At 50.3% G+C, this 21,661-nt stretch overlaps 1 protein-coding gene across 1 annotated transcript in view; it reads right to left on the reverse strand.

Moving 5' to 3' along the window:
• The window catches only part of SBF1 (SET binding factor 1), a 111,293-nt gene continuing 89,632 nt past the window's right edge, over positions 1 to 21,661 (reverse strand). Inside the window, exons 30-42 of the mRNA XM_056845907.1 lie at positions 21,368 to 21,445; positions 20,788 to 20,972; positions 20,482 to 20,658; positions 20,037 to 20,138; positions 19,761 to 19,946; positions 19,540 to 19,666; positions 19,311 to 19,444; positions 18,841 to 19,077; positions 2,512 to 2,625; positions 2,197 to 2,411; positions 1,996 to 2,083; positions 1,782 to 1,913; positions 1 to 138 (exon numbers count right to left, since the gene is read on the reverse strand). Of these exons, the coding sequence (XP_056701885.1) occupies positions 40 to 138; positions 1,782 to 1,913; positions 1,996 to 2,083; positions 2,197 to 2,411; positions 2,512 to 2,625; positions 18,841 to 19,077; positions 19,311 to 19,444; positions 19,540 to 19,666; positions 19,761 to 19,946; positions 20,037 to 20,138; positions 20,482 to 20,658; positions 20,788 to 20,972; positions 21,368 to 21,445 (1,874 nt within the window). The 3' untranslated portion in view covers positions 1 to 39. The remainder of the gene's footprint in view (positions 139 to 1,781; positions 1,914 to 1,995; positions 2,084 to 2,196; positions 2,412 to 2,511; positions 2,626 to 18,840; positions 19,078 to 19,310; positions 19,445 to 19,539; positions 19,667 to 19,760; positions 19,947 to 20,036; positions 20,139 to 20,481; positions 20,659 to 20,787; positions 20,973 to 21,367; positions 21,446 to 21,661) is intronic.

Below are 21,661 nucleotides of genomic sequence, written 5' to 3' on the forward strand. Positions count from 1 at the left end.
CCACTCGCTGAGGCCCGGCGGGGCTACGACAGGGCAGGCTTAGGCATCAGACAAGCAGCTCTGGATGCGGTCGATCCACTGCTGGGCCAGCTGCACATCCTGGGCGCAGAAATTGTAAACACGCTTTGTCGTCTTCAGCTGAGGAGAAGAAAGAGAGACGGCACAAGGATGATCAGCCCTGACGCCCTGAAAAGCAGACCGGGGCATAGAAACAACATGCGGCAGCCTAAAAGGCCGCAGGCGAGACACAGAAGAGCTCAAAAGATGGAACCCCTCCTTTAAAAAGCCTGGGGGCAGAGAAATGTTTGGCCTGCAGCCTGCAGAACAGCCAGGTAGGTGCCAGGCAAGCCTCATGGGGGAGGGGACTCCTCCAGTGAGGTGCCACCACTGAAAAAGCCCTGTCTCTGTTGGCCCCCAGGGAGTGCCAGCCAGCCTCGTGGTCTCCATGTTCTGCGTTAATGGGTGGAAACCATGAATAAAGGAGGCATTACGCATTCGGAGTCACGCATTTGAACTGCTACCAGTCCTTCATTAGACGTTCCAGATCAAACTTAGCAGCCATGGGATGAGAATGCATCTTCCTCTCATGGATCAGAAAGTGGTGAAATAGCTGGAAACAGAGTAACAGCAAAGGGACAGTTCGCACAATGGAAGCAAAAGAGCAGCGCAGCAGCCCACGAGAGATCGAGTGCGCCACTAGAACTGGGGGAGCCACATCACTTGTTAATGAGTTATTTTCAGTGGGGGTCAGAGCAGAGAAAGGTGTCCCAAATATGCACAGAGATGCCGTCACGTATCAAAAGGCAGAAAAATCAAAGTGGGCCGTGCTGCCCTCAAAGCAAAGTATTTCCTCATGCAACCTATCACTAAGCTGGGGCGCACGTAGCCTCGGGATGCACTGATATTCCGCAGCTCAAACCACTTTTACAAGAGGAGCAGAGAAACCCATGAACGACTTCTTTGGCAGCGGAAGCTCCTATGTCTGGGTGTAGCCTGGAGAGGAGACAACTGAGAGGGGACATGACAACCATCTTCAAGTACTTGAGGGGTTGTCACATAGAGAGGAGGGTGCCAAGTTGTTTTCTGTTGCCCCAGAAGGTCGGACCAGAGCCAATGGGTTAAAATTAAATCAAAAGAGTTTCCGTCTAGACATTAGGAAGAACTTCCTGACAGTTAAAGCGGTTCCTAGGTGGAACAGGCTTCCTTGGGAGGTGGTGAGCGCTCCTTCTTTGGCGGTTTTTAAGCAGAGGCTAGATGGCCATCTGCCAGCAATGTGGATTCGGTGAACTTAGGCAGATTGTGAGAGGGAGGGCAGGCAGGGTTGCATCAGTGCTTGGCTCTTGTGGCCCCTTCTTGCATGCCCAGGGTAATGCCGATCGCCACTTTGGGGTCAGGAAGCAATTTTCCTCCAGGCCAGATTGGCCAGAGATCCTGGAGGGTGGCTTTCTTGGGGGGGCTATCTTCTGGACATGGAGCTGGGGTCACTGGGGTGTGTGGGGGGGCCAGTTGTGAATTTCCTACATTGTGCAGGGGGTTGGACTTGATGACCCTGAAGGTCCCTTCCAACTCTACGTTTTTTCTATGATTCTGTCTGGAGACAGCAGATACAAAAGCCAGCCTCTGTGGGCCTTGTGGACCACCTGGGCAGCTCCTGTGGGAACCCGGATGCTGAACTCGCTGGCTCACGGGCCTGATCCAGCAGGGCTTCACTGTCCTGTTTCCACTATAGCAGCAGCACAAAGCGCTGGCCATTCCCCCAGACACCCGCAAAGAAGACTTACATCGAAGAAGGCCTTTTCGTCCACCATTTTGGGAGCTCCCATGGTGGGAGTGCCGGGGGTGATGGACTCCACCTCCGCCAGGTCAATGACCCCCTTGCACTCCGTGTCCAGACGGCTATCGTAGTACCGCAGCTGTAAGACAGGCATTGTGAAACACCCCCTCTCTTTATGCCCCCCACCCCGGTCCAGGCCCCCACTCTGCCCACTCTCCCACCTGGTGTTTGGTTTTATCCAGCACAAACCACCGCGGTTTCCAGGGCTTCATGAAGGCTCCTTTTTTGTACAGCGTTCCCTCGTACGATCTGAGAAGACAGAGGAGGCTTAGTGTGAAGAGGGCCCGTCAGGGCAGTCCCCCCTCCCCACTGTCTCTGCCTGGAGAGCCCTGCCTCAACCCCAGGGGGAGCTCTGCCCGCACCGGTTCTCGCTCTCTGCTGTCTGGAACTGGCTGTAGAGGGTGCTGGTGCTTCGGCGGCCCCCCTGCTTCCCGCTGGACGGGGTGGACGTGTTGCTGGCATCGCTGTCCAGGCTGAGGTTGATGGTGGAGCTGACGCCGCTCTCTCGCAGGCAGACGCCCAGGGAGCGCCGCTGGTGCGGCAGGCTGGAGGCCATCAGCAGGGAGCCGGCTGCCACCTGCGAGTGAACGGACAAGAGGGGGTATCACGCACGAGGGGAAGGCACCCCCCGGCCATCCCGCCCCCCCACCGAGACCTCCTGGCTCCAGACTCCTTACTCTGCTGCTGGAGTCCGCCTGGGCCTCCGACCGGTGGAAGGCCTTCACTTTGTCCCACGTCTCTTTCCAACGTTCTGGGACCTGCCCCAGCTCCATTTCCAGATTCTGGAGCTCCTGCAAGGTGGAAAATGTAGTCAGAGCTCTTCTGCGCACTAAGGCATCCAAAATCAGCGGACAGGCGGCTCCCTGCGGCTCGTGCTGCATTAGAGGTTCTGCCTCGTCAGGAGGGAGGCAAAGCTCCTCAGGGCACTGAAGCCATCCTGACTGACCACGCAGCTCAAACCCGGCCCCATCGTGCTTTGCCAGGTACTGCCCTGCACCTGCCCTCCCTCCATGAAAGCCAAGCATTAATTTGTACTTCCACGTTCCTGGCTGGTGCAGGGGACCACTCAAATGGGGGAGGGGGAAGAGGCCCCCATCTGAGTGAGCTCCACTTCTAGGTTCTGCATAGAGATGTGCAGGCCTGGGGGGGAGTACAAAAAATGCCCGGAAGGGGGGGGAGGGAGGTTCCTGGTTTTTTCCAGACTTTTTCACTTTTTTCTGAGAAAAATCAGAAATTTTTGGGAGCACTGGAAAAAACACCTGAGAAATATTTTCTCTTTTAGAATGAGTGAAGTGCTTTTAAAGACCAGCCGGGTGGCACTGCAGACCTCTGCAGTTCTTAAACCCAAGATGCCTTTCTGCACCTAGAAGAAGGCTTAACGTTTGTGAGGGGCACCTGAAGAGCTCTCCCCAGCTTCTCAGTGCCTCCTGTTGCCCTTTCGACCTGACTTGCGGTTGCCCTTTTCACCTCTCCCTCAAACTGCTCTCAAAGGTTGGCTAAAGAGAAGCTTATTGCCATCCCTTGAGGGAGGGGGGGGGAAAGATCCAAAGGAGGTGGGGTAGAAACTGCACCAAAGAAAGCCTCAGAGGGAAACGCTGGAAGCTGCCCTGAGACCTGAGCGCTCCCCAAGCAGACAGCAAGAATTAAGTCAGGGGTGCCAGAGAGCACAGGGGTGCAGCCCAGCGTGTGTCTCTCTCAAGCATGGGGTTTATTTGCTTCTAGAAAACCAAGGCATTTATAACTAAATATTGTCGAAGGCTTTCACGGTCAGAGTTTGTTGGTTCTTGTAGGTTATCCTTGGTATCGTGTAGGTATCCTTGGTCTTGGTATTTTCTTTCCTGACGTTTCGCCAGCAGCTGTGGCAGGCATCTTCAGAGGAGTAACACTGAAGGACAGTGTCTGTCAGTGTCAAGTGTGTAGGAAGAGTAATATATAGTCAGAAAGGGGTTGGGTTTGAGCTGAATCATTGTCCTGTAAGTATCCAGATAATGTGCTAATGAGGGGGTGGTATGTTAATATGGAACCATTGTATCCTGAAGTGATCTGTTAATGTGTGAAATCCAAAGCTAATCTGCATGGCTATTGTGGACTGTAGTCTTTGTTAGTCTGGAGGTTTTTAGGACAGGAAGCCAAGCCTTATTCATTCTTAAACTCTCTTCTTTTCTGTTAAAGTTGTGCTGATGTTTATGAATTTCAATGGCTTCTCTGTGCAATCTGACAAAATAGTTGGTAGAATTGTCCAGTCTTTCAGTGTCTTGGAATAAGACCCTGTGTCCTGTTTGGGTCAGTCCATGTTCAGCCACTGCTGATTTCTCAGGTTGGCCAAGTCTGCAGTATCTTTCATGTTCTTTTATCCTTGTTTGTATGCTGCGTTTTGTGGTCCCGATGTAAACTTCTCCACAGCTGCAAGGTATACGATATACTCCTGCAGAGGTGAGGGGGTCTCTTTTGTCTTTTGCTAATCATAGCATCTGTTGTATTTTCTTGGTGGGTTTAAACACTGTTTGTAGGTTATGTTTTTTCAAACGTTTCTCCATCCTATCAGTGACTCCTTTAATAAATGGCAAGAATACCTTTCCTATGGGAGACTGTTTTTCCTGAGTTTTCTGATTTTTGTTTGGTTTAACGGCCCTTCTGATTTCATTTCTGGAGTAGCCGTTTGCTAGCAGTGCATGATTTAGATGAATTTCTTCCTTGAGAAAACAGTGTGTCACTTACCTGTAACTGTTGTTCATCTGGTGGATTTTCTATGCAGTAACACATTGGGACTGCGCAGGCCAGCCACGGATAAGATTTGTCCGCTTCTAGCAAAATCGAAAGTGTGAGTGCTCCCCCTCCCCTAGGGGCATGCAGCCTTCCCGCCCAGCGGTCACATGACCCAGGGGGAGGGAGCACTCTCCCCTCCAGTTCTCCAACCTGCCGCCACAGAACCAATAACCACATGATTGCGGAGAGGTCCCACAGCGGGGAAGGATAGAGGGATGTGTTACTGCATAGAAGATCCACCAGATGAACAACAGTTACAGGTAAGTGAAACTCTGTTTTCATCTGCGTGGCTTCTATGCAGTCCCACATTGGGAGAGTAGCAAGCTGAGTTCCCTGGATGGTGGGTGTGGGACAGTCACCAAACCCATGACTGCAAGACGGCACGTCCCACTACTGCCTCTCTAGAAGAATCCACGTCGACCGCATAGTGCGACACGACGTCGCCGCTCAACAGATGTCTCGGAGGTCAATTTTAGACGAATAGGCAACGGAGGCAGCATAAGCCCTTGTTGAGTGCGCCTTGATCATGTCTGGGCAATCCACACGTGCTCTCTCATAAGACAGTCTAATGGCTGAGGCAATCCACCCGGACAGGGTCTGCTGGGAAGCTCGGTGCCCCCTACGGCAGTCACTACAGCAATAACATATTGAAGTTTTCCCTGTAAACAAAGTTCTTTGTAATAGAGCTCCCTCCTTATCGGAAGAAGGGGTCGGCAATGACACGGGTAAGACGAGACCTTGTGTGGGAAAGAAAGCTTGGGTGTCAACACCACTTGATCAGCATGAAACTTAGTAAACGGTGAGGAACGGCAAGAGCCGCTAAATCTCTGACACGACTGGCCGCGGTGATTGTGCCCAGACAGGCAGTCTCAAGGATAGCAAAGAGAGGGCCCCGGTGGCCAAAGGCTCAACGGTGTTTTGTGAGTTGAGACAACACGAGGGGAAATCCCCACTGAGAAACAGGTGGAGATACCTAGGGATAGAGGTTATGTCCCCATACAAAAAACCTGTGTGAGCTGGGAGAGAAAAAACACAGAAAGAGTCCAACTCAGCGTGAAGGGCCGAACAGTAGTCGAGGGAGTGGACAGTCCAGCATCGTTAAACATACAAGGTAGTCAAAAATTGATGACAGGAGAGAAGCAGCTCTGGACAAACCATTGTCAGCAGCCCACAGGGAAAAACGTTTCCGCTCGGCATCAAGAAAAACGTCTCGTGGACAACTAGATGGGGTGCAGCGGCATTTGAGCCACCCCATCTGACCATAGATTACGTAGAATTCACCATGCTGCCAGGTTGATTCTGGAAGGAATGTGAGAAATATCTTGGGGAAGGACAGTACTCCCTTAAGTCAGGGACATTAGAATCGTGAACTGAGATCTACTGGGCCAGATGGTGCTACCAGAATGCCACTTGTCCTGTCCACCCAAATCTTGGCCAGAACCATGCCCAGCAAGGGGAAGGGGGGGAACCCAACAAGTCATTTGGAATGCGTCCCCCATGGAGCCTGGGCTCACCCCCGCTCTGGAGCACAATTGAGGACACGCTGAATTGTGTTAAGTCACAAGAGAAACATTTGCAGGGTGACCCAGATTAGGAAGAGATAACGGAGACAACGTGAGTCTACAGAGAGTCTGTGACAATCGTCAGGATGATAACTTACGAAGTCTACTAGAATGTTACTCGTGCCTGCGATGTGAATGGCAGTGACAGTGGAGCCATGTGTTATGGCCAGTCCGAGACTGCATGGCTCATGAGCACAGCAAGTGGACCTTGTGCCGCCCTGTTTGTGCTGGGCGGTGCTGTCCATTGTGACCTGAACATGTCGATCCTCGAGGACCCCTGCAAAGGAATAGAGAGCAAGCCTAATATAATGAAGCTCAAGAAAGTTAATGTGCAGGATAGACACTTGAACAGGCCATACACCATGGGCCGTACAATGAGCTCCCCATCCTGATAAGGAGGTGTCAGGAACAAATGAGCCCGTGGAACAGGTGTTTGAGAGGCAACACTGAACAAGAGGACCACAAGTCCAACGAGGCAATCACCGATGTAGGGATCGACAGCTTTTTGTATTAATGGTCAATGTTCAGCTGGAATGCTGTCAGAAAAACTAAGCTTGCAAGGGGAGCATTCGCAAACGAGCAAAGGCAACAACTGCAGTGGAGAAGCCATGAGTCTCAAGTAGTGAATTTTAGGGGTCGTTTGGAACCTTTTCTAGAACAGGTTAACTAACTTTCAATGGAGTGTATTCCCTGTATTGGAAGGCAAGCTCTAGCTGTTGCCAAGTGCAGGCGGGTACCACAAATCTATGACATTAGAATAGGTCAATGGAGACTTTTATAGTTGACCAGGAGGTTTAGGTCGATTAGGACAGAGAATACAACTTCCACCTGACTTGCAAAGGCAAGCTCTGAGTAACTGGCCATTGGCCAGTCGTCTAAGTATGGACATTGACACCGCCCTGCAGGGCCAGGTGTGTAACTCCCAAAGATAAGCACTTCTTGAAGGCGTGAGGTGCCGTAGCACTACTAAGGGCGAACTGCATATCCAAAGTGCTTGCCTGTGCAGAGAAAACGCAATAGCGTCCGCAGTCTTTGTGGATTGCAATGTGCAATATGCATCCACCGGCCCAACGGCAAACCGCATCTGCTCATCTGAGAGTGGCAGGACCTTGGGTATTTAACATATGAACAACATATAGGTTTGTGGATCTCGACAGCGTCATCAATTCCCCAGGTCTAGAGGGGGTTGCTCCCCCTGTTTTTGTTGACTAGGTAGAGACGGGAATAATACCTGTAGTCCCAATCCTCGGAGGGGACCTCCCGAACGGCCCCTTTCCCCAGAAGTTCCTAAACCTCCTGTAGGGGTTGGGCGGGAGCCGGCAACGTAGTGCAAACCGGAAGAGGTAAGGAAGCAGCGTTTTGAGCTCAACAAAGCATGTTTGCTTTACTATCTTGCGAACCCAATTATCATGAGTGATGGACATCATATACTGTAACGACGAGACCATTGGACTGTGAAACGCACTTGAGCGTCTAATTCCACCTGCTTAGGTTTGTAGGGCGGTTGAGAGATGGGCTAGGACCTTTCCTGGGTTTAGGTGCGCCCAAACGCTTCCTCTCCTGCTGGGCGGAAATGAGATTGGAGGGGAAAGTATCTTGGTACCTGTATAGGCGGGATGGGTGAGACTGGCTGCCAAAGTACCTTGGCTATAAGCTGGCACAGTGGGGGCGATGCCCAAGGACTTAGCGGTTATCCTTCATGAGACGATCAAGAAGGCATCATTTAATTGCTGAAGAGCGAGGTGCCCTCAAAGGGTGGGTTTCCCAATATGCGACGGAGGTGCCCTCAAGGGCAAGGTCCTAGATACACGATCGAGTGTCATACGGAGGGTTGTCATGCATGTCTCCGAAGGACTATGGACGAGGCCATGACCTTGCTGGAAGGGTCTGCGACATGACGCACCACAATAAACTGCTGTCTGTCGAGGGTCATGTTTATCCTCTGAGCAGTTTCGTCTGACGGGCGTTGATCCTCTAGTAGGATACTAATTTGGGATGAATTCCATCCCAGAAGGCATAATAGTATCTGGCCATGATTGCCATGAAATAGAAATGTGAAGGCCAATGACACTGGAAGTATAGACTTTCCTGGGTAAGGCATCCAGCCTGCGTCCCTCCCGGTTTAGGGGCAAGGAAAGTGAACACGAACCATATTTGCCCGACAGGGCTTCGACCACCATAGAATCTGGGACAGGCTACTGGTACGGAAATCAGTGTCCTCACGACGGATCTTGTAAAGGTTCTCAACTCTTTTGGTGAAGAGGGAACGAAAGATTGGCTTGGTCCGATTAGAATCGACGACCTCCAAATGCTTCTAATCATTGGAAGGGCCGCGGGACTTGTCTCTGAGGAATGCAATATACTCATGATGGTTGACATCCGAGACGATAGGGAGGGAATATATATTAACACCTTAGCCAGACGGATCAAATCTACATATAATCTCACATCACCCCGAGGGAAATGTGATTTAGTATCCCCCGCAATGTCCCCAGGTGAGGGTTGCGGGGCGCGGAATTCCGAGTCAGAGACCTGCGTAGCCTTCGCATTGGACTTAGAGTGGACCATATCCTTTAATGTAGAAGGAGACCTTGGTAGGGAGAATCTCCAGGGGGAGTCTTTGCTATGACAGGTCCCTCTATGCCGCCTGGACCCAGAGTAAAAGGTCAACAAATGACGAACTGGATTGGTAAAGCCTTAGGCGCCGAGAACATAGGCGCCAAGACTGTAGGCTCCGAGAGTGTAGGCGCTGAGACTGTAGGCTCTGAGACTGTAGGCGTCGAGAGCCTAGGCATCGAGAGCGTAGGCATAGAGAACCTAGGCGCTGAGAGCGTAGGCATCGAGAGCCTAGGCACAGAGAGCGTCGGCATCGAGAACCTAGGCGCCAAGAGCATAGGCGCCGAGCGCATAGGGTTCGAGACTGTAGGCGCCGAAAGTATAGGCGTCGAGAGCCTAAGCGCCAAGAGCGTAGGCATCGAGATGACGCGGACGTCTGAATCAGCGCCGACACCTCCACCTGCGGGCTGGGAGGATTTGGTGTAATGACACCAACAGCGACCCTCGGGCCCGGTGACTGCAAAGGCGCACTGTACAGTTGTGTCAGGAACTGCGTGCGGAACCGCCGGTTACCCTGGGATCCGCCCTGAATTATAACAGAGGGATATACCAGGGAATCACGAGGAGGCGAGTCCTCCAGAACAATCGGTGGAGTCAGGTGATTCAAGAAGGCGTCGACGACCGACGACGAACGGAGCCGAGGTGATGACGACCCCAATTGGCACCAAGGAGACTTCGAGGAAGACCAATGCTGAGGCGCTCTGTACCGAGGAAAGTTCAACGCCCGAAGGCATCAAGGCCCTCACTGATGGAGTTGAATGGCACTCTGCGCCGAGGGAAGTTCGACGCCCGAAGGCATCAAGGCCCTCACTGCCAAGGAGGTCGAAGGCGCTCTGCGCCGAGGGAAGTTCGATGTCGAATGATGTCGAGGCCCTTGCTGCTGAGGAGAGTTTGACTGATGGCGTTGAGGCGACTTTTACGGAGATTGACGACGGTCTGAAGGAGCTGGGGCAAGGGACTTGGCCGGTAGAATGATCGACTTGAACGTCTTAATGACCGAAGGGAGGATTTAGCACGCTTAGATGTACCTCCAGCGTTCAGTCGAGCGTCCTGAGGAGAGGTTTCTTCTCAGGCTCCGCAGAAGTCTGTCCTGCAGGGCCAAGCCTTTTTAGAAGTGCCTTCTCCGGCTTCCAGACGAAGAGTTCCAGGCGATCAGTACGAGCCTTCAGTGCTCTGAGGGTGGAATGAATGTGCTATTCCCTCAGGCAAAGGAGGCAAATCTTGTGGCAAAAAGTCTTTGCATTTTGGTGCCACAAGAATGACATTGATTGAAAAGCGGAGCCTTCTTAGACTCCACTCAGTAATAACAATAAAAGAGAAGCTATAGACACGTTCTCTCTCTGTGGCGGCAGAAAGAGAACTGGAGGGGAGAGTGCTCCCTCCCCCTGGGTCATATGACCGCTGGGCGGGAAGGCTGCATGCCCTGAGGGGAGGGGGAGCACTCTCACTTTCAATTTTGCTAGAAGCTGACAAATCTTATCGGTGGCTGGCCTTCGCAGTCCCAGTTTGGGACTGCATAGAAGCCACACAGATGAAACTGTGGTTCACAGATCCGTCTTGCACGGTCCATTAATGTTTTGATTATTCCTCTTTTCTGTCGGGGGTGGTAGTTGGAATTTTTGTGTAAGTAGCGATCTGTGTGAGTTGGTTTCCGGTAGACCTTGTGACCTAACTGAAAGTTTGTTTTACGGATGACAAGGGTATCAAGAAATGGGAGTTTACCCTCAATTTCCTTTTCCATGGTAAACTGAATGTTTGGATGGATATTATTGAGATGGTTTAGAAAGTCCATTAATTTTTCTTCACCAAGGCTCCAAATAGTAAATGTATCATCTAAGAACCTGAACCAGACTGTAGGTTTGTAAGGTGCCGATTCTAATGCTGTCTTTTCAAAATATTCCATGTAAAAGTTTGCTTTTACTGGACTGAGAGGACTTCCCATAGCTACTCCATCAATCTGTTCATAAAATTCTTTATCCCATAGGAAATAACTTGTTGTTAAACAATGGTGAAATAAGGCTGTTATATCTTCCGGAAAAATCTGGTTAATCAATGAAATTGTGTCTTTTACTGGAACCTTGGTAAAGAGGGATACAACATCAACACTGACTAATATATCCTGTGGATTGAGTCTCAACGGACTGATTTTGTTGATGAAATGAGTTGAATCTTTGATGTAAGAAGTGGTTTTTCCAATGTGGTCCTGTAGGAGGGTGGTCAAATATTTAGCTAATTCATATGTTGGGGAACCAATGGCGCTCACGATGGGTCGGAGTGGGACGGAATCCTTATGAATTTTAGGTAATCCATATAATCGTGGTGGTTGTGCTTCTGTCTTGCATAGTATTCTGTGTGTGTCTGGATGAAGAGTGGAATTCTTGATCAGTATGCTAGTTTTCCTGGTAATTTTGCAAGTTGGATCTCGTTTTAGTTTTTTGTATGTGGCAGGGTCCAGAAGTTCCTCAATCTTCTTTTTGTATTCCTCTGTTTTCATGATCACCGTGGCATTGCCTTTATCAGCTGGTAGAATAATGATTTCTGGATCTGCATTGAGGGTCTTGATGGTGTTTCTCTCCTTGCGTGTTATATTGCTAGCAGGGGGCTTTGCTTTTCGTAGAATTCTTGCTGTCTCTCCTCTTATTTCCTCAGCATCTTCTTCAGGTAGATTACGAATGGCAGCTTCTACAGGTAGATTACGAATGGCAGCTTCAGGATACAATGGTTCCATATTAACATACCACACCCTCATTAGCACATTATCTTGATACTTACAGGACAATGATTAGCACATTACCTTTGATACTTTTTACAGGACAATGATTCAGCTCAAACCCAACCCCTTTCTGATTATATATTACTCTTCCTACACACTTGACACTGACAGACACTGTCCTTCAGTGTTACTCCTCTGAAGATGCCTGCCACAGCTGCTGGCGAAACGTCAGGAAAGAAAATACCAAGACCACGGTCACACAGCCCGGATAACCTACAAGAACCAATGCATTTATAACTATTAACTTAAGAACATAAGAAAGCCCCTGCTGGATCAGACCCAAGCCTATCAAGTCCAGCAGTCTGTTCACACAGTGGCCAACCAGGTGCTTCTCGGAAGCCCACAAACAAGACGACTGCAGCAGCACCATCCTGCCTGTGTTCCACAGCACCTGATATAATAGGCATGCTCCTCTGATACTAGAGAGAATAGGTATGCAGCATGACTAGTATCCATTTTAACTACTAGCTATGAATACCCCTCTCCTCCATGAATATGTCCCTTCTTAAAGCCTTCCAAGTTGGCAGCCATCACCACATCCCAGGGCAGGGAGTTCCACAATTTAATTATGCGTTGTGTGAAGAAATACTTCCTTTTATCAGTTTTGAATCTCACACTCCAGCTTCAACAGATGACCTTGCGTTCTAGTATTATGGGAGAGGGAGAAAAACTTCTCCCTGTCCACTCTTTCCAAACCATGAGTAATGTTATAGACCTCTGTCATGTCTCCCTTCAGCCGCCTTCTTTCAAAGCTAAACAGCCCTAAGTGTCTTAACAGCTCCCCATAGGACAGTTGCTCTAGTCCCCTAATCATTTTGGTTGCTCTTTTCTTCACCTTCTCAAGCTTTTTTAGGTGTGGTGACCAGAACTGTACACAGTATTCCAAGTGTGGTCTCACCATAGATTTGTACAAGGGCAGTATGATATCAGCAGTTTTATTCTCTATTCCTCGTCTAATTATGGCCAGCATGGAATTTGCCTTTTTTACAGCAACCAAACACTGGGTTGACATCTTCATCGAGCTATCCACTACCACCCCCAAAATCCCTTTCTTGATCTGTCGCTGCCAGCACAGCTCCCATCAGTGTACATGTGAAGTTGGGATTTTTTGCCCCAATTTGCATCACTTTACACCTACTCACACTGAATCTCATTTGCCATTTTAATGCCCATTCTTCCAGTATGCAGAGATCCTTCTGGAGCTCTTCACAGTCCGATTTTGTTTTAAGCACCCTAAATAATTTGGTGTCATCTGCAAACTTGGCTACTTCACTGTTTAACCCCAACTCCAGGTCATTGATGAACAGGTTGAAAAGCAACGGTCCCAACACAGATCCCTGAGGCATCCCACTGCTCACATCCCACCATTGTGAGAACTGACCATTGATTCCTACTCTCTGCTTCCTATTTTTCAGCCAGCTCTCAATCCATAAGAGGACTTGTCCTCTTATCCCGTGACTATGAAGTTTGCTTAGCAGTCTTTGGTGGGGGACTTTGTCAAAAGCTTTTTGGAAATCCAAATACACAATATCCACAGGCTCATTCCTGTCCACATGCTTATTGACGCTTTCAAAAAAACTCTAATAGGTTAGTGAGACAGGATCTACCCTTACAGAAGCCATGTTGGGTTTTGCCCAGCAGACCTTGCCCTTCTATGTGCTTGACAATTCTATCTTTAATAATGCTTTACATCAATTTACCAGGAACAGACGTTAAGCTAACTGGCCTGAATTTCTCAGGTCCCCCCTGGAACCTTTTTTATAAATGGGTGTTACATTGGCCATTCTCCAGTCCTCTGGTACAAAGGCTGATCGAAGGGACATATTACATATCTTTATTAGAAGTTCAGCAATTTCCCATTTGAGTTCTTGAAGAACTCTAGGATGAATACCGTCTGGTCCCTGTGACTTGTTAGTTTGCAGTTGGTCTAGACGTTCTAGGCCTTGTTACCACTATTTGCCTCAGTTCCTCATTCTCCCCTCTCCAAAATCTCTGTTCAGGAGAAGGAATCTGCCCTGTATCTTCAACAGTGAAGACAGATGAGAAGAATTTATTTAGTTTTTCATCAATCGCTTTATCCTCCCTTAGAGTTTCTTTTCTCCCATTGTCATCCAATGGTCCAACCGCTTCCCTAGCTGGTTTCCTACTCCTAATATACTTAAAGAATTTCTCATTGCTTGTTTTGATGTGTTTAGCAATATGCCCCTCAAAATCTTTTTTTGCATCTCTAATTATCTGCTTGCATTTCCTTTGTGCAAGTTTGTGTTTGCTTCTGTTCGCCTCGTTTGGGCAAACCTTCCAGTCTCTGAAGGAAGACTTTTTTTCTCTAATTGCTTCCTTCACCTTACCCGTTAGCCATGGTGGTGACCTCTTGGACTTATTACTACCTTTCCTGACCTGTGGTATACAAGCTAGCTGAGCCTCTAGTAATGTGGACTTGAGTAACCCCCAAGCCTTTTCAAGAGATTTAATCCTCCTAACTGTTCCTTTCAGCTTCCTCTTAACCAGTTTTCTCATTTTAGAGAAGTTCCCTCTTTTAAAGTCAAAGGTAATTGTGTGAGATTTCCCAGACACTTTCCCACTTACATATAAATTTAATTTGTTGCCATTGTGATCACTATTGCCAACTTGCTCAACTACATCCACATCCCGCAATAAGTCACTGGCAGCACCACAGAGTATTAAATCCAGGATCGCCTCCCCTCTGGTTGGGTCTATGACCAACTGTTTGAGAGCACAGTCTTTTAGGATGTCTAAAAATTTTATCTCTTTGGCTTGACTGGAGCATACATTTATCCAATCGATATGAGGGAAGTTAAAGTCTCCCATTATTACTACTTCATTCCCTTACATGCTTCCCTAATTTCATTCTCCATCTCAAGCTCACCCTGAGCCATTTGGTCAGGGGGCCGATAGAACGTCACCAGTACTAAATCTCCTTTGGGGCCCAGAATCGTCACCCATAAGGATTCTGTGGATGAGTCTGCCCTTTTTATGGTCTCTAGCTTATTAGACACTATGCCTTCCTTGATATACATAGCAACACCCCCTCCAATACGCCCTTCCCTGTCATTTCTATACAGTTTGTAACCAGGGATCACCATATCCCACCGGTTCTCTCCCCTCCACCAGGTTTCTGTAATGCTCACTATATCTATGTTTTCTCTTAAAACCATGCACTCTAACTCCCCCATTTTTGCTTGGAGGCTTCTAGCATTAGCATAGAAACACCTCCACACTGTTTCTCTCTTTCGACTTGCCTGGCATGGGCCTTTGGGCATCTTTAAGTGGCTATCCAACATTTTTTCCCCATCCCCTTTCATGTCTAAGTAATTCCCATGTGGGCAATCTGAAGCAATTTTCCCTTTGTCCATGTGCACTGAGTTTGCCCGAACCGGATGCTTCTCAGCTCCTGTTGGCATTTGCCCCAGGTTCAGTTTAAAAGCTGCTCTGCCACCTTTTTTATATTACGCGCCAGCAGTCTGGTTCCATCCTGGTTCAAGTGGAGCCCATCCCTTTTGTGTAGGCTCGGCTTGTCCCAAAATGTTGCCTAGTTTTTTACAAATCTAAAACCCTCTTCCCTGCACCACCGTCTCATCCATGTATTGAGACTCACCAACTGTGCCTGCCTAGCTGGTCCTGCACGTGGAACAAGTAGCATTTCTGAGAAAGCTACCTTGGAGGTCCTGGCTTTTAGTCTCCTGCCTAGCAACCTAAATTTGGATTCCAAGACCTCCGGACTACATTTCCCCACATCATTGGTGCCAACATGCACCACAACCACTGGCTCCTCCCCAGCACTATCTACCAGACTACCTATACGATGGGTAATGTCCGCAACCTTCGCACCAGGCAGGCAACTTCCATAAATATGTCAAATACTGCAAATGCGAAGTAAAACCATCGCAAAACCAAACACCCCGGACTCTTTTGCTGCAGTCCCAACTCAAGAGAGGCCAACGGCCTGAGTGCCAGCAACAGAAATCTATCCCGAGCCCAGCCAGCCAGTGAGGCGATCCAGGTCAGCACACCAAGCTCACCATCCCTGGCAAGAAGGAAGGCCACACTGGGATCCATCCTCCCAGCAGAGCAGCTGACCAGGCAGGGGCCGTTCTGAGGCCTCCTTGAATGCAACAAGGCCCGGTTGCGCCTTTCCCTCCTCACCGGTGGCTCCCAAAATCCAGGGCTGCAGGCCACGGCCAACCCTGCCGTTACATATTTAGAAAAGGGATGTGCCACCTTTCCAGAGGCCGGCTCAAGGTGGCTCAGAAAACAAGACACAAAGAAGTCATCAATGATCTCCCATCATAAACAGCCCCCAAACCAGCCATTAAACACAAACCAGGTCTAAAACAGTTACTCATAGAAGCAGGGAAGGCACAGGCCATAAGCATAGCCCCTGCTCCAAAGATCAAAGCCACGGCAAAAACTTGTCTTGTGGCCTGATGCCGAAAATGCAGCCAGACGGGTGCCCAGGCAAGGGGACAAAGTCCTGCCTCAGAGAGTTCCCCAGGCAGTCCATAAAAGTACGCCTTGAGGCCGCAAAAAGCCTACTCGCTCTCCCTAATTAGCTCCTAAGAATGGCAAAGAATATCAAGGAATTATCAGAACAAATATCTGCTCTTCACAACACAGTGTTAGCATTTCAAAATAAAATGACCGAAGAAATGAAGAATATTAAGGATGATATTGCTAAAGTAGGAACAGAATTAGTAGTAATTAAGCAAATAGCTTCTTCTGCAAAAGAACTGGCAACAGAAAACGAGCAGAAAATAGCCCAATTAAACCGGCAAATTAATGAACTCTCTGACCGTAACAGAAGGGCTAATTTAATTTTGGCAGGGATTTCTGAAGAAGTTTCTGCCAAGACTTTGGAAGGGTCTCTTAAGGAGTGGCTTGCAGATAATGGAGTCACGCTTCAACCAGACGAAATAGAACGAGCTCACCGCTTGCAAAGAAGAGGGAGGGGGAGCCCGCCGTGATGTTATAATCAAATTTACAAGAGAAAAGCTTCAACAGCAAATATATAAAGAACTGAAAAAAAAGAAGGACCTGAGCTTCAGAAGAAGAAGAGTGTGGGTGAGACAAGACTTTTGTCAAGAAACTCTCAAGAAAAATAATTTAATGCGGCCCTATGCCCAAAAATTGTATGCAAATAATGTAAAATTTTCATGGGGCTATCCATCCTCAATAATTATTTTCCAAGATAGAATGTCAATGAGTTAACTTTGGATCTTAAGAGATATAGGATAGGGATAGGGATCAGGCCATATTCAAGGCTATGTTATTAGCAAGCAAAGCAGTAATAGCTCTGGGTTGGACGGATAAAAGTAAATGGACTATAGAAATCTGGCACAATTATTTGTTTGAATTTATACAGTTGGATATCGTCGAGATGATGCGCCAGAAGACTTCATGAGAAGACAAGAGCAGGGAAATCACGAGTAGATGGAAGACCTATTTAGAGTGGATATCAACGGAAGGAAGAAAAGACATTCGGTGGAAGATCCAGGCTTTGTGCCCGTGGCTTGGGTTAAGAGACTAAAAAATATAAGGAGAAGGAGTGGGGCTAGGGAGGGGGATGGGAGGGATGGAAGGGAATGAGAAAAGTACGTTATACAAACAATGTATGTAGAATAAGATATATTTGAAATTTGCATAAAAAGAAACAATAAATTTTTTTTTAAAAGATCATTGATTCACTGAGAGCTTCTGTCTGGTTTGCTGGCGCCAGATGAGACATGGAACTCACTGACAGATGTTGTACTATTGCAGACCCAGTTGCGCGCCCCCCCCCTTTACTGGGCCTTGTCTGGGGAGATCCTTTGGAAGTCTCTGAGGCTGCTCGGCTGACAAAAGTGACCCTCACAGAGTGAGCAGTTCAGACCTCCAAATTGACTACGGGATCATGATCTTGTTACACCTCACCAGGAGGGGCATGATGGGAGGAGGAGGGCTCTCAAGCCCATGGCCACAAGCCGTGGAGGAGCTTAAAGGCCTGGACTGTGCCTGGGAGCAGATGGGCAGCCGATGCAGATTTTTCCAGCACAGGGGTGATCCGATCCCTGCATCCAGCTCCTGACAACAACCTGGCCGCGGCATTTTGGACCAGCTGAAGTTGCCAGACAGTTTCCACAGCCCTGCATGAAGTGTATTATACTTATCTAACCTGGACGTAATCAGCGCATGGATCACCCTGGCCAGATCGTGCTTTTTGAGGAAGGGACAGAGCCAGCATTGTAAGCCAAAGCTGAGGAAAGTTTTCAACAAAATAAAACTCTTCTATGAAATTCATGTTTGTGGAATGAGAGAAATATGCTAAGATCTCACAAAGTGCAGTAATTTGCATCTCTCATTGTGTCCTTGTGGGATGTACAAGATTGAGGATAATGAACATGTCCTACTTTACTGCAAATTTTATAAGGATCTTCGTACCATTCACTTAAAGTCAAGTCTGCAATCTCTTGAGGGGCTATCTGATCATTGTAAAATTTGTAAACTTGTAACAAAGAACAGGAATATTATTGAATCGGTATCGAAATTTCTCTACTATGCTACTAGGAGGAGATTTTCTCTTGACTCCTGACGTTTTTGTAATTGTTTTCTTGATTTGCATCTCTCTTGCTTTATTACTGGGTATAGTTGCAAATTTGCTTCTAGGAAACAAAGGCTACTTTAAATATGCTCACTAATACAATTTTATACACCAAGTTATAAATGTTAAAGGAGCAAAATAGGTACAAGTATGACAGGAAAGTAAGGATCACCTGTATTGCCATTTTTGCACATCATTTTTGCTACCCCCACCCCGTTTGGCCACCAGACGGCCCAGGAGATGGGTGGCGGAGGTCCAGGGGCCATCTCTCCGTTTTGCCATGTCATGTGGTGCCGCCCAATAATAAAGAGCAGAAATGGAAAGGTGGTGGGTGGCCCAGGAGCTGCTAGGGCCAGTGCGCCAGTCTAGGCAGACCTACACTCAGCCGTGGGGCTGGCCTCTTCCCACCAGACCGATGGTGTACCCACCCCTCCTCTTCTTGCCAACAACCCCTTCCCATTCAGTCCAAAATGCCTCTGGAATGCAAAACATCAGGGGGACTTGGAAGCCGCACAAAAGGCTAAGGACAGGAACTGCTGGGGGCACCTCATCCCTGTGAGGGCGGAGGACCGGTTGGCAGGAGGCCCTTCCCAGAAAACCCCCTCCCCACCTCACGTGGGTCAGTGGAGGAACTGTGGGACCCTTCTTGGGACCGAGCGCCTGCCTCCCGAAAAGCGACCCTCAGACCACCAACCTCCAGCAGCCGAGAGATGGCATCCGGCTCCAAGCGGCTGCAATTGTCGTAGCAGGGCCAGATGACCCTGCGCTGGCTCTGCGGGGTGCTGGTGTCCTGCTGCTGCCCGGCCTCCTCACTGGGCTCCCCGTGGCCCTGGACCAGCTCCCAGTCGTACGACGGGCCCTCGGACAGGGTCTCCTGCGTGTAGTAGTCCCAGACCTTGAGGTTGGAGATGTTGCTGTACGGACGGAGCACCTGCAGACAAAGTTGGAACCCCACTGTTTGCCTGGGGGGCCAACAGGATGAAGGCGCTCAAGGCGAACGGAAAACAAAAGGCAGGGAGGGGCTCTCTTGTGTGGCAGGCCCAGGGGCTGAGCCCCCACACCAGCTGCTGTCCCTGCGGAGCTCCTCTGCAGGAGGAAACCAGCAAAGGAGAGTCCAGCACCGGCCCACCTCCTCTCCTGCTAGGGAACGCGGCTTGAGCTCACCTCCCCGTCCTCAGGGGCATACATGTAATTGAAGAAGACGGGCGTCTTCTTGTTCAGACGGTCAATGTAGTCCCAAACGGATCTGAAGAGCTGGGAGGACCCTTTCCGCTCCCCCTTCTCTTCATACAGGAGGCCTGCCAAGAGGGAGCACCGGCCGGGGGTCACGCTGCTGCCCCCGGAGCTGCCCATCCCCACCCCACCCTGCCCCGCCCCGAACCCTGGGCTTTACCCAGCTCCAGTCGTTCATAGTCAGAATCCAGCAGGAAAGTGCGGAAGCGAGCAGACACGGCGTGGTAGCTGAGAAACTTCAGGTAGTACTGGCTGAACTCAAACTCCAGGGGGAATTGCCCATGGATCTGCAGAGCAGGGCAAGAGACACCAGACTGAGAGCTGCACCTGGCAAGGCCAGGGATTTCGGGCCCGGCAGCTGCGTCTCCAACCGGCTCTCACCTGATGGACACAATCCAGGAACTGGATGAAGATGGGCGTGAAGCCACTGCTCTGGCTGGCGAAGGTCTGTGCCCCTCGATGGCTGAATCGGTGCCCAAAGGACAGCCACTCCTTCTCAATCAGAAGCCGGAACCCCTCCATGGTGCGGTAATAAGGATCTGAGAGCAGTTGCACTAGAGACACCACCTGAGGAGGGGGGATGTCGATCATCAGCCTTTACCCTAACCCTCTGGAGAAAGACACACACACCCCGGGGAGAAGGTGGACGAGGCCTACCTGGGTGGTGATGTCCCAGCCCTCCTCCAGGCTGACCAGCACGGAGGAGCCTGTGTCCAGCAGCTCCACCACAAGCACCGAGATCTGCAAGATCTTGTGGATCTGCCAAGAAAGACAGGATGAGAAAGCAGGTAAGAGCCTTCCCGGGGATTCCACTTCAAAGGCTCCGCTTCTGGTGGGAGCTGCCAGGCCAATGGGGGGCAGGCAGGCAGGCAGGCAGGCAGGCTGGCTAGCTCCCCCAAGCCCCAGTAGACAGGGAGGCGCTTGTGACCCAGTGCGGCAGGCCGTGCGCATCCACCAGAAGAACCTTGACTCAAAGGCACAAATGAAGGCCCCTCCTAGACACCAGCTCGGGAAGCGGAACCTGCAAAGGCCCTGGCGACGGGGAAGATCAGCCCGCAGGGCGGAGGTCGGCTGCCAGCAGCTCCGCCCCTCAACCACCAACCTGCACCAGCCATTCAGACTCTTCCAGGGAGCGCAGATAGGCCACCCCGGGCTCCGCAGCCGGGTTGCTGGGCACACAGGCCTTCATCAGCTTCTTGAAGCTGGTCTTGACCTGCCGTGCTTCAAAAACCTCAATCGGCACCACCTCCCAGTGCTGCAACGGATCAGGCTTCACTCCCTGTGAAGACAGAGGCTGCTTCAGCACAAAGCCCCCCCCAACACCACCCCCACCGCTCGGCCCTAGATGCCCCTTGGGAGGCCTGGCCCTGGCATGGGCCCTCGGCCTCCTGGCCCAACAGAACAGTACCCTGAGCTGGGATTTGTCCCCGATGATGTAGAGCGAAGCGCGGTGCTGGCGCAGAAAGCAGGCCTCGGAGGGGGAGCCGTTTGGTTGAGTGCCCAGCAACTCCTTCCCTGCCAAGCGGGAACCAATCTCCATGTTGAGGGCGTAGCTGCTCATGCGCCCACTGGCGCGGATGCTGCCCCATTTGCCTGCGAGGAACAGCAGGTCAGTTCATGTGCCAAAGAGGGGCGCTTGCTCCTGGACATGCATGCTTCCTGCTGGCTCCAGATCCAGGGTTGTTGCCTGAAGCTTCCCCCCCGCACACACACACACACAAAGCGGAAGACCAGCCTCGGCCCCCGCCACGTTCTCCCAGGCCAGGCCACCATTCCAAGCACAGCTGCCCCCACAGTCCTTACCGAAGAGGGGCTGAGAGGCACATTAAAACAGGCAGGGGCATGCGGTGAGGCTGCAGAGTGGTTAGTGCAGAGTGGAGGGTTAGTCTGCCTGAGTGCCTGCCTGTCGGGGGGCTACGGAAGGGGGAAGAATTAGCAGTGTGAACGTCACATGGCCAGGGTTAGTGTCTCGGGAACCTTCACAGTACCTTGGGGGGAGTCAGGTCCCTTTGACGATGGGCTCTTGGGGGTGGAGAGGGTAATGACCCTAGCACGGTGACCTAGTGCTGAGAGAGGACAGGCGGATGGAGAGGCTTGAGATGGCACGGCTCACCCTCGTGGACAGTGGTGGGTGGCATGAAGGATGTGGAGACAAGATGGATGGACAGACCGTGGGCTTGCCCCCCCGCCCCCTCCCACCTGCGATTCCAAGGAGAGACAGCCCCGCCCCGGGGAAGCAATGGTTACTCATCCTCTGCTCTACCAGCGGCCAAACGTAGCTC

Source organism: Euleptes europaea, chromosome 3 (genome assembly GCF_029931775.1).
Source record: "Euleptes europaea isolate rEulEur1 chromosome 3, rEulEur1.hap1, whole genome shotgun sequence".
In the NCBI taxonomy this organism is placed as follows: Eukaryota; Metazoa; Chordata; class Lepidosauria; order Squamata; family Sphaerodactylidae; genus Euleptes; species Euleptes europaea.